We start from the raw sequence: 11,209 nt of genomic DNA on the forward strand, positions 1-11,209 counted from the left end.
AGTTTCCCTCTTGTTACCCAGGCTAGAGTGCCATGGCGTGATCTCGGCTCACTGCAACCTCCGCCTCCAGGGTTCAGGCAATTCTCCTGCCTCAGCCTCCTGAGTAGCAGGGATTACAGGCACGCACCACCATGCCCAGTTAATTTTTTATATTTTTAGTAGAGACGGGGTTTCACCGTGTTGACCAGGACGGTCTCGATCTCTTGACCTCGTGATCCACCCGCCTCGGCCTCCCAAAGTGCTGGGATTACAGGCTTGAGCCACCGCGCCCGGCCGACAAGGTGGCTTTTAAATTTATGTTCCTAGGCTGGGCGTGGTGGCTCACACCTGTAATCCGAGCACTTTGGGAGGCTGAGGCAGGTGGATCACGAGGTCAAGGGATCAAGACCATTCTGGCCAACATAGTGAAACTCCTTCTCTACTAAAATACAAAAATTAGCTGGGCATGGTGGCGTGCGCCTGTAGTCCGAGCTACTCGGGAGGCCGAGGCAGGAGAATTGCTTGAAGCTGGGAGGCGGAGGTTGCAGTGAGCAAAGTTCACAACACTGCACTCCAGCCTGGTGCCTGGTGAGAGAGTGAGACTCTGTCTCTAAATAACAATAATAATAATAATAACCATAATGTTCCTTTAGAGAATGTTTTGTGAAAATCAGGACTATGAAATGCAGAGCACTTGGAAAATTGGCCAGGAGATAACTCCTTCCTAAACTTTTTTTTTTTTTTTGAGACAGGGTCTTGCGGTTCACCCAGGCTGGAGTGCAGTGGCACAATCTAGGCTCATTGCAGTCTCTGCCTTTCAAGCTAAAGTGATCCTCTCGCCTCAGCCTCCTGAGTACCTGGGACTACAGGCAGGTGCTACCATGCTTGGCTAATTTTTAAATTTTTTATAGAGATATGGTATCATTATATTGTCCAGGTTGATCTCAAACTCCCGGGCTCAAGCACTTCTCCTGCCTTGGCCTTCCAAAGTGCTGGGATTACAGGCGTGAGCCACTGCGCCCATTCCTAAACTTCTTCTTAAAGTCTGGGTGCTCTTGGGAAACTGCTGTTCCCTGATCCTTATTCATGGTAAAACATCAGTATAGCCCCTACTGAACATTGACGGGGGATAGAAGGAAATATAAGCATGTGTGGCTTGTACCACATGCTTTGACATAGCTTTGACGTTAGATGACGTAACAGTGGTTCTCAAACTGTTGTGTGCATCATAATCACCTGTGGAGACTGTTAAAATGCCAATTTCAGGCCAGGCGCGGTGGCCTACACCAGCACTCTGGGAGGCTGAGCTGGTTGAATCGCTTGAGGTTAGGAGTTCAAGCCCAGCCTGGCCAACATAGTGAAACCCCATCTCTACTAAAAATACAAAAATTAGCTCAGTGTGTTGGTGTGCACCTGTAATCCCAGCTACTTGGGAGGCTGAGGCAGGAGAATTGCTTGAATTCAGGAGGCAGAGGTTGCAGTGAGACTATACTGCATCAGTGCACTCCAGCCTGGGCAACAGAGTGAGACTCTTGTCTCAAAAAGGAAAAAAAAAATGCCAATTTCAGGCCCTGCCCTCAGAGATTCTGAGTCAGTAGAGTAGAGTAGACCCAGGCATATGCATTTTAACACACTTCTTGGGTGATTCCCATATAATGGTCCTCAGATCGTAATTTGAGAAACACTGCTATGGTGCTGGGATGGCTCAGCCATTCTGTGTTGCTATCCAATGGATATAAATGTTCAACCCACATTGGATGTTCCTTGAGGAGTAAAACTTAAACATTTATTTAATCCCTCCAAGTATGAAGCTTAGGACTGGGTGCATAGAAAGTGCTCAGACCTGTGATTTGGAAACACGAAACAAAAATGGAATAAAACTGGAGTTTCAGATTTTAACAATAGGACTATTGGCTGTCTTCTCTATTTCATCCAAATTCTCTACAGGAGGAAGATATATCCCTGGCCAATGAAACTACCACCAACAACCATTACCAACTACAATAGTGCTTATTTTGATAAGCATAATAAAACTTTGAAATCCTTCTGAGCATGGAATATCACTCGGAGACATTTGGTTCTCATTGTGATAAGATAACGTTGTTTCCCAGTTATTTAATGACTGTGCCCCATGGATCCATTTCATCTTTCACAGATTTCCAGACTTTAGACCATCACCACATCTGCAGACTAAACAGCTAATCTTTAGCGTCTCTATACATTTGCCTATTGGGGATATTTATTGTAAATGGAGAAATATGTGGTTGTGACTGGCCGCTTTCACTAGCATGTTTTCAAGATTCATCTATGTTGTAGCATATATAAGAACTTTTTTCTGGCCAGGCACAGTGGCTCACACCTGTAATCCCAGCACTTTGGGAGGCCGACGCAGGAGGATCACTTGAGGTCAGGAGTTTGAGACAAGCCTGACCAACATGGTAAAACCTCGTCTCTACCAAAAACACAAAAAAATTAGCCAGGCGTGGTGGCACATGCCTGTAGGGCCAGCTACGTGGGAGGCTGGGGCAGGAGCATTGATTTAACTCAGGAGGCAGAGGTTGCAGTGAGCCAAGATCACGCCTCTGCACTCCAGCTTGGGCAACAGAATGAGACTGTGTCTCAAAAAAAAAAACAACAAAAAACAAAAACCTCACATCTATTTATGGCTGAGTAATATTCCATTGTATGGATATATTAATATTACATTTTCTTTATCCATCAGCTGATGGACATTAGGGTGTTTCCACTTTTGATTTTTATGAGTAACACTGCTATGAATGTTTGTGTACACATTTTTATCTGGACATTTATTCATTTCACCTGGATGTATATCTAGAAGAGGAATTGTTAAGCCAAATGTTAACTCTGAAGTTTAACTTTTTGAGGACGTGCTAGACGGTTTTCCAAAGCAGCTGCACTGTTTTCATGGCCCCAGCAGTGTCTGCAGGTTCCATTCACTCCACAGCGTCACAAGCACTGTCACTGTTTGTCTTTTTAATTACAGCCCTCCTCATTGGTATGAAGTGGTATTCTGTTATATTTAATTGCTGGCATTGAGTAGTTGGTTCATTGGAATTTCTTTTGTTTTTTTTGACAGAGTCTCTCTGTCACCCAGGCTGGAGTGCAGTGGCACGATTTTGGCTCACTGCAACCTCCGCCTCCAGGGTTCAAGCAATTCTCATGCCTCAGCCTCCCGAGTAGCTAGGATTACAGGTGCGCACTGCCATGCCCAGCAAATTTTTGTATTTTTAGTCGAGATGGTGTTTCATCACGATGGTCAGGCTGGTCTCAAACTTCTGACCTGGTGATCCACCCACTTCAGCCTCCTAAAGTGCTAGGATTACAAGCGTGAACCACTGAGCCTGGCCACTGGCATTTCTTACAGTATTTTTTTTTTTTTTACTTTCAACCAACCTATGATATATGACATTTTTGGTATATCTTAAATAACACATTTTTAAAAGAACAGTAAGTCTATAGGATTGGACTTCAAAGAAAAATGAAAATGAGGGAGAAAGAGAGAAGAAAAACCACTTTTTAGAATAGTAAGGAGACTGAAAAACAGAATTTATTCAGTGTCTTACATGATACGGGGGACAGATACTTGGGGAAACACAAAATGAAGAGTAGGAGAAACAAGCAGAAGAGAAGAAGGAAGACATGAGTTTAAAAACAAAGTCTTTGGTCACCTAATGGAAAGTAAAAATAAAATATGGAAAACATTTAAATAAACATGTAAATATAGTCTTATAATTTAAAAAGTTTTATGGAATCTACCCTCAAAATAAGATTTTTCTTTATTTGGGATGATATTGTCTTTCCTTGTTTCTTTTTATTACTATTATTTTTTCAGTCCTGCTGCTTCTGTAGTCTTTCATCCTTTTTTCTTTTCTTTTTTTTTTTTGAGACAGGGTATGGCTCTGTCACCTAGGGTGAAGTGCAGTGGTGTGACCTTGGCTCATTGCAGCCTCTGCTGCCTGGGTTCAAGCAATTCTCCCACCTCAGCCTCCTTTGTAGCTGGGATTACACACGCACCCCACCACGGCTGGCTAATTTTTGTGATTATATTTTTGTAGAGATGGGGTTTTGCCATGTTGGTCAGGCTGGTTTGAACTCACGAGCTCAAACAATCTGCCCGCCTTGGCCTCTCAAAGCCCTGGGGTTACAGACAGGAGTCACTGTGCCTGGCCTCATTCCTTCAAAGTTTCTTTTACCCAGAGCTTCTTCAGTAGGATTGAAGCCAACACACATCTCTGTGTTTATTTGCTGACCTGCCCCAAGAGCGCAGTGGTTCTTAATGGTGCTCCTAGGTTGAGGAAACTGTCTGCATGTCCAGAGCTCTGCTTTCCCTCAGCCTGGGCCCCTTCCCTCCACATCTGGAGCTCTTTCCCTCCCTGCATTCCCAACTGCCCAAAAGGTGGCCCAGTAACAGCCTTCCTGGCAACTCTGTCTAAAACACTCCAAGCCACCTTCACACTTTCTTCCCTTACCCTGCCTTAAAAAAAATCTTGGTAAAATACACATAACAGAAAAAGTACTATCTTAACCATTTTTAAGTGTACAGTTCAGTATTATTAAGTATATACACATCATTGTACAACCAATCTCCAGAGTATTTTCATCTTCAGAACAGAAACTCTATCCCCATTAAACAGCTCTCCTTCTCTCCCTTACCCTAGCCCCTGCCATTCTCCTTTCTGTCTCCATGAATTCCACTGCTCTAGGTTCTTCCTATATGCGGAATCACATAACGTTTATCGTTTTGTGCCTGGCTTATTTCACATAGCATAATGTCCTGAAGGTTCATCCATGCTGTAGCATGTGACAAGACTTCTTCCCTTTTTAATGAAGGTGGAGTAATATTCTAATTTATGTCTATGCCACATCTTGTTTATCCATTCATTCATCAGTGGATATCTGGGCTGTATCCACCTTTTGGCTATTGTGAATAAGGCTGCTATGACATCCTCCTTTATTGTTTAAGATAGAAAAAAGATGTTTAAGGCTGGGCGTGGTAGCTCACGCCTGTAATCCCAGCACTTTGGGAGGCTGAGGTGAGCGAATCATCTGAGGTCAGGAGTTCAAGTCCAGCCTGGCCAACATGGTGAAACTCTGTCTCTACTATTAATACAAAAATTAGCTGGGTGTGGTGGTGTGTGTCTGTAATCCCAGCTACTGGGAAGGCTGAGGCAGAAGAACTGCTTGAACCGGGAAGGCAGAAGTTGCAGTGAGCCGAGATCTTGCCACTGAACTCTAGCCCAGGCAACAGAATGAGACTCCATCTCTAAAAAATTAAATAAATTAATTAATTAATTAAAAAAAGAATACACGCAAATTAACAACAGACGGAAATAAGTTTTCAACTGTCAAATTAGTAATAAAATATAACATTTGAAACTGACAGAATGAGGTCAGAAGAATAATTTTATAACTGTTCAATAAATGATTACAATTTTTCTGGAAAATAATTTAGTACCATGCTTTAAAATCTTAAAGAATGCAAATCTTTTCACCTAGTAGTTTCAATTCTAAGAATCTGTCAGAAAGAATTCAGAAGGTGGGAAATAGTTTATAGACAGGAATTCGAGACCAGCCTGACCAACATGGCAAAACCCCATCTCTACAAAAAAAAAAAAAATCACAAAAATTAGCCAGGCATAGTGTTGTGTGTGTGCGTGCGTGTGTGTAATCCCAGCTACAAGGGAGGCTGAGGTGGGAGAATTCCTTGAACCCAGGCAGTAGAGGCTGCAATGAGCCAAGGTCATTGTAACATAACTTGTAACTAGTGAAAATTAGAATAAACATACAAAAATAAGGAAAATATTTAAAACTTCATATTCCATTTATACAATGGGAACCTATAAGACCATTGAAAATTATGCTTTCAACTTTTTGTTTTAAGCAATACTATTCCACCACTGGAGTTTTAAATTATTTTAAAATTATTATTATTATTTTAGAGATGGTGGCTCGCTATGTTGCCCAGGCTGGTCTCCAACTCCTGGCCTCAAGCAATTCTCCTGCCTCGGCCTCCTAAAGTGCTGGGATTATAGGCATGAGCCACCACACCCAGCTAATTTTTTGTATTTTTAGTAGAGACGGGGTTTCACCGTGCTGACCAGGATGGTCTCGATCTCTTGACCTCGTGATCCACCCGCCTCGGCCTCCCAAAGTGCTGGGATTACAGGCTTGAGCCACCGCGCCCGGCCTGCCACCACACCTTTTAATAAAAGGAGAATATAGTCATAAAATATGTTAAATTGAAAAAGCAATACATAGAAGTATGTATATATATCAGGTACTATATACACAAATATTACATATACAGTATATAATAAAAACAAGAAAGCATATATAATCGAAAATTGGTTCTCAAAATTGGTGTACCTAACATACACTTAAGGAATTGATTCAAATCACAATGTCCTGGATCGGCTTAGGCTACTGAATCAGAACTTCAAGGCCCCTAGGAGGCAGGAATGTGAACACTTACAGTTGTGCTCTCCTCATCCTGTGGTGTATCATTGTTTCATCTTGTATTTGTCTGTCTCCCAAGCTGGAATGTGAATTCCAACTAAGACATGTAATGGGGAAAAGTAAAGTAAAGGGGAGCCAAGGGGGAAGGACAGGCAGCCATGAAGACTTGGAGTCAGGCAGCAGGACATAGACAGAAAGGAGGACAGTAAGAAAATCAGTGCTTGCACAACTCAAGACTGGGCAAGAGGTGTTTAAGAGAGAGATATATATATATACACATTTTCTTTTTTTTTTTATATGGTGTCTTGCTCTGTTTCCCAGGCTAGAGTGCAGTGGCACGGTATCAGCTCACTGCGACGTCTGCCTCCTGGGTTCAAGTGATTCCCCTGCCTCAGCCTCTTGAGTAGCTGCGATTACAGGTGCCTGCCACCATCCCTGGCTAATTTTTAAGTAGAGATGGGGTTTTGCCATATTGGCTAGGCTGGTCTTGAACTGCTGACCTCAAGTGATCTGCCTGCCTCAGCCTCCCAAAGTGCTGGGATCACAGGCGTGAGCCACTGTGCCTGGGCTCAGAGATATTTTTCAAAGGAAATGCTGAGCTATGCTTTGTAAGCTACCCCCTTCCAATCTCCATTGGGAAATCAATAAATATTAATTTCTCCCTAATTCACAGACATGAGAGAACTGCTGCAGGTGAGTGGGGAGAAACGCTGAATCCTGCTTTAAGGAGGGTGGGAAAAGTGTGTGATGAAGGCTGCCAAGGGGTCACCATCAGGGTCAATGTGTACTCACCTTGAGAAGCATAGTTTTCATGGTAAATCTCAAAGGCTTTTCTGTGGGCATCACTGAGGGTCTGGAGCCGTGATGCTCTTGATTTCTGGTGGGGAAGCTCCTTGATCACTTCCTCCAGGTCACTAAAGGTGAACCAGATCCCAACTAGGTCCCCGAAGGAGTTAAAGGCGAATGCAGCATAGTCAGCAAAGAGGTCAGTGAATACTTCGGTTCTCTGGAGGGTGCTGGCAGGGAGGGTCTGGTGGTGCAGGACGACCATGGGCTGAAGCTGCGCGGTCTTGAGGGCCTCCAGGAGTCGCCGATAGCACTGCACTGTTTTCTCGTCGGGATTTTGGGTGCTTCCCGCTGGGAGGAGCTGTGCCCACGACAGAAATACCTTATAATGGGTGATCTTACTGGCATGAAGACTGCTGAAGTATTCTGGCAGGAAAGTGGGCAGTGGCTGGTGACAAAGATAAATGTCTTTGTCTCCTGCTACAAAGTTAGAACTCTGGTCTCCCAGGGGACCACTGAGGTTGTTCAGCAAGTCATTGGTTAGAGGACCAGCAGCGGAAATGAAATTTCTATCAGACTCCCAGTCCGACCCCCAGCATGAAAAACTTAGCAGGACAATAAAGACTACATGCCACAACAGCTCCATGTTCTAGGAACTGTTAGGAGGTATGTAGAACCCTTACTTTATAACTATGACTGAGGTTGTAAATTACTTAGTGATTATTGACTTAATATTTAACTGAGTTATCTATGGTCACAAAATCAGTGCACAGTTCACTAATGCATTTAAAAATGTAAAGATCATAAGAGATAACACAAAACCCTCAAACTTCCTATATAATTTAAGCAGAGAAACTGGAAATGTCTGAAGACAAAAGTTATGAAATTTTTATCTTAAAAGTTTTTTTGGGGGGGTGACGGCCTCACTTTGTTGCCCAGGTATTACAGTGGTGCGATCACAGCTCTCTGCAGTCTTGACTTCCTGGACTCAAGCAATCCTCCCATCTCGGCGTCCTGGGTAGGTGGGACCGTAGGTATGTGCCACCATGCCCAGCTAATTTTTTGTATTTTTAGTAGAGATGGGGTTTTGCCATGTCTCCCAGGCTGGTCTCCAACTCCTGGGCTCAAGTTATCCTGTTGCCTCAGCCTCCCAAAGTGTTGGGATTACAGGTATGAGCCACCACACCCAGCCACAAATTATTTTAAAATTTGTTTACATAATAGAACAAAAATAAATCTTTTGCCCAAAATTTTCTCCCTTTAAAAATATGCTGAACATATTTGGTAAGCAAGTCAAACAATACAGAAACATCTATGAAAAACTTGCAAATTCCTTTACCTACCTTCCTCCTCTTCCTAGGATAAGTATCTTCAACAATATGTATCCTTCCAGTTTTCTTTCTCTGCATATCTTAATGGTTATCCAGAAGTCAAAACGCCTGGATTTAAATCTCATCTGACAAAAATTACTTAACTCTGTGCCTCTATTTGTCACCTGTAGAATGGGGATAATTCACAATCGGCTGTGGAGATTAAATGGGTCGGTCACTCTTGTAGCATGTTTAGAACAGTACAGCTCAGGGACTCTTATTACATATACACAAATGGAAACGTGCATTACATTTAAAATATAAAACAATTTAACATACATGGAATCACGCCATGTTTTATTTTTCAGCTTTCTTTTCTTCCCTTAATAGCTTAGAGCTCTGCCTGTATTAGAACATATAAACCCACCTATAACAGATACACAGCTTTCCACAGCACGACTGTACCATAAATTAACATCTTGCATATTAAACACTTTAGTTGGTTTTAAATTTCTGTGTTGCAAATAACGCTGCAAATGAACATTCTTATATATAGGCTGAGCATGGTTGCTCATGCCTGTTTTGCCAGTACTTTTGGAGGCTGAGACTGAAGGACTGCTTGAGGCCAGGGCCTTGAGGCCAGTCTGGGCAACATAGGGAGATTGTGTCTCAAAAAAATTGTTTTTGATTGAATGAAATGCAAATTGGCTTCCAAGTTAGTCTTCTTCAAATATAAATCCTACATATATTTAGAAGTGTGCCTGAATCTGTCTGCCTTGCTAATGCCTATTATAAAACTTTACATTTTTGATACTTTCAAGTAAATATTATGTCTTTTTCTTTTTTTGATTACTTAAGAGGTTAAGTGAAGCTCTTCATGTTAATTGGGCATTTATTTTTCTTTTGAGATTTATATTAATATCCTTTCTCCATTTTTATCTTATTACTGATATAAAAATTCTTAACAGTCTGGATATCACATATGAAAACAAGGTAGAAAGACCATCTTTTAATTTGGTTTAGAGTGTCTTTTTTTTTAAATAGATTCCCATTACTTTCCATAGACTGTAGAGGGTTAAGCCCAGGAATCTTTTTGAGACACAGTCTCGCTCTATTACCCAGGCTGGAGGACACTGTCATGATCTCGTCTCACTGCAATCTCTACCTCCCAGGTTCAAGCAATTTTCCTGCGTCAGCCTCCCAAGTAGCTGGGATTACAGGTGCCTGCCACCCTGCCTGGCTAATTTTTATATTTTTAGTAGAGATGGGTTTTCTCCATGTTGGGCAGGCTTGTCTCAAACTCCTGACCTCAGGTGATCCACCTGCCTTGGCCTCTCAAAGTGCTGGGTTTACAGGCATGAACCACCGTGCCCAGCCTTGTTTTTCTTAAGTGAAAGCAGGCCTATTAGGAAAGTAAAGGAATAAAAAAATGGTGACTACATCGGCAGAGCAGTCTTTAGTGTCTTTAAAGATACATTACCTGTTACCATCTTTTTTTAAAAATCCCGTGACAAATTTGCTTGAGTATTCATTCTTGTTTTAATATTTGTCATGTTTTCATTTTTAAAATACATAATAATTATACATATTGTGGAGTACATTTTGACAAGGTTTCATACAAGTTGATCCCAGGAAAAGGTCATTATTAGGAGAAATGTGTTCAAACCATTGTTTTAACCTATAATTTATCTTGTTTTCTACTAATAGATTTGTGGCTGTTCAAATTCACATTGCACTGCAAAGCTCAGAGATCAAGGCAAGTTGAGTACTTACCAGTATTAGACTGTCCCACATGGATCTTAGACTTAGAAAATATTTTACTTTTGTGACCTTTTTAACATATTTTGTGATTTAATGGATCTTCATTACAGGCACAATTTTAAAAATGCCAGTTCCTGGCTGGGAGCAGTGGCTCACGCCTGTAATCCCAGCACTTTGGGAGACCGAGATGCGCACATCACTTGAGGTCAGGAGTTTGAGACCAGCCTGATCAACATGGAGAAACCCCATCTCTACTAAAAATCCAAAATTAGCCGGGCGTGGTGGTGCATGCCGTAATTGCAGCTACTTGGGAGGCTGTAGCAGGAGAATCACTTGAACCTGGGGGTGGAGGTTGCAGTGAGCTGAGATCGTCCCACTGCACTCCAGGCTAGGCAACAAGAGCGAAACTCCATCTCAGGAAAAAAAAAAAAAAAAAAAAGAGCCAGTTCCTGACACTAATGACACTATAAAACACTCCCAACAACTTCTTTTCAAAATATATTTAGACACAAAATGGTAATCTATGGAAGAGTATTTTTTCAATAACAAATATGCCTTTTTGTATTTGGCAGGATTAAGACCCTTGCACAGTAGGACCGCACAGCTTTAGAGTGGCAGAAAAGAGGGAGGGAAGAAGTTCACGGAAAGCATGATTGACTTCCTATAGTTTTTTCTTTTTCAAATTCCCTTTTTAAAATTGAGGCGTTTTACGTATTTATAGGATATATGTGATATTTTGTTGTGTGTACAGAATGTGTAATGATCAAATCAGGGTATTTTGGGTACCTATCACCTTGAATATTTATCATTTCTATGTGCTGGAACATTTCAAGTTCTCTCTTCCAGCTACTTTGAAATATACAACATGCTATTGCTAACTAGTCATCCTATTATGC

The 11,209-nt window shown here is 41.8% G+C and overlaps 1 protein-coding gene across 1 annotated transcript in view; it reads right to left on the reverse strand.

Annotated features, from left to right (window-relative positions):
- LCT (lactase) overlaps positions 1-7,912 on the reverse strand; it is a 64,039-nt gene extending 56,127 nt beyond the window's left edge. Inside the window, exon 1 of the mRNA XM_037733513.1 lies at positions 7,132-7,912. Coding sequence (XP_037589441.1) covers positions 7,132-7,888 — 757 coding nt within the window. The 5' untranslated portion in view covers positions 7,889-7,912. The remainder of the gene's footprint in view (positions 1-7,131) is intronic.
- Between the last annotated feature and the right edge of the window lie 3,297 nt (positions 7,913-11,209).

Source organism: Cebus imitator, unplaced genomic scaffold (assembly GCF_001604975.1).
Source record: "Cebus imitator isolate Cc_AM_T3 unplaced genomic scaffold, Cebus_imitator-1.0 Scaffold534, whole genome shotgun sequence".
Lineage (NCBI taxonomy): Eukaryota > Metazoa > Chordata > Mammalia > Primates > Cebidae > Cebus > Cebus imitator.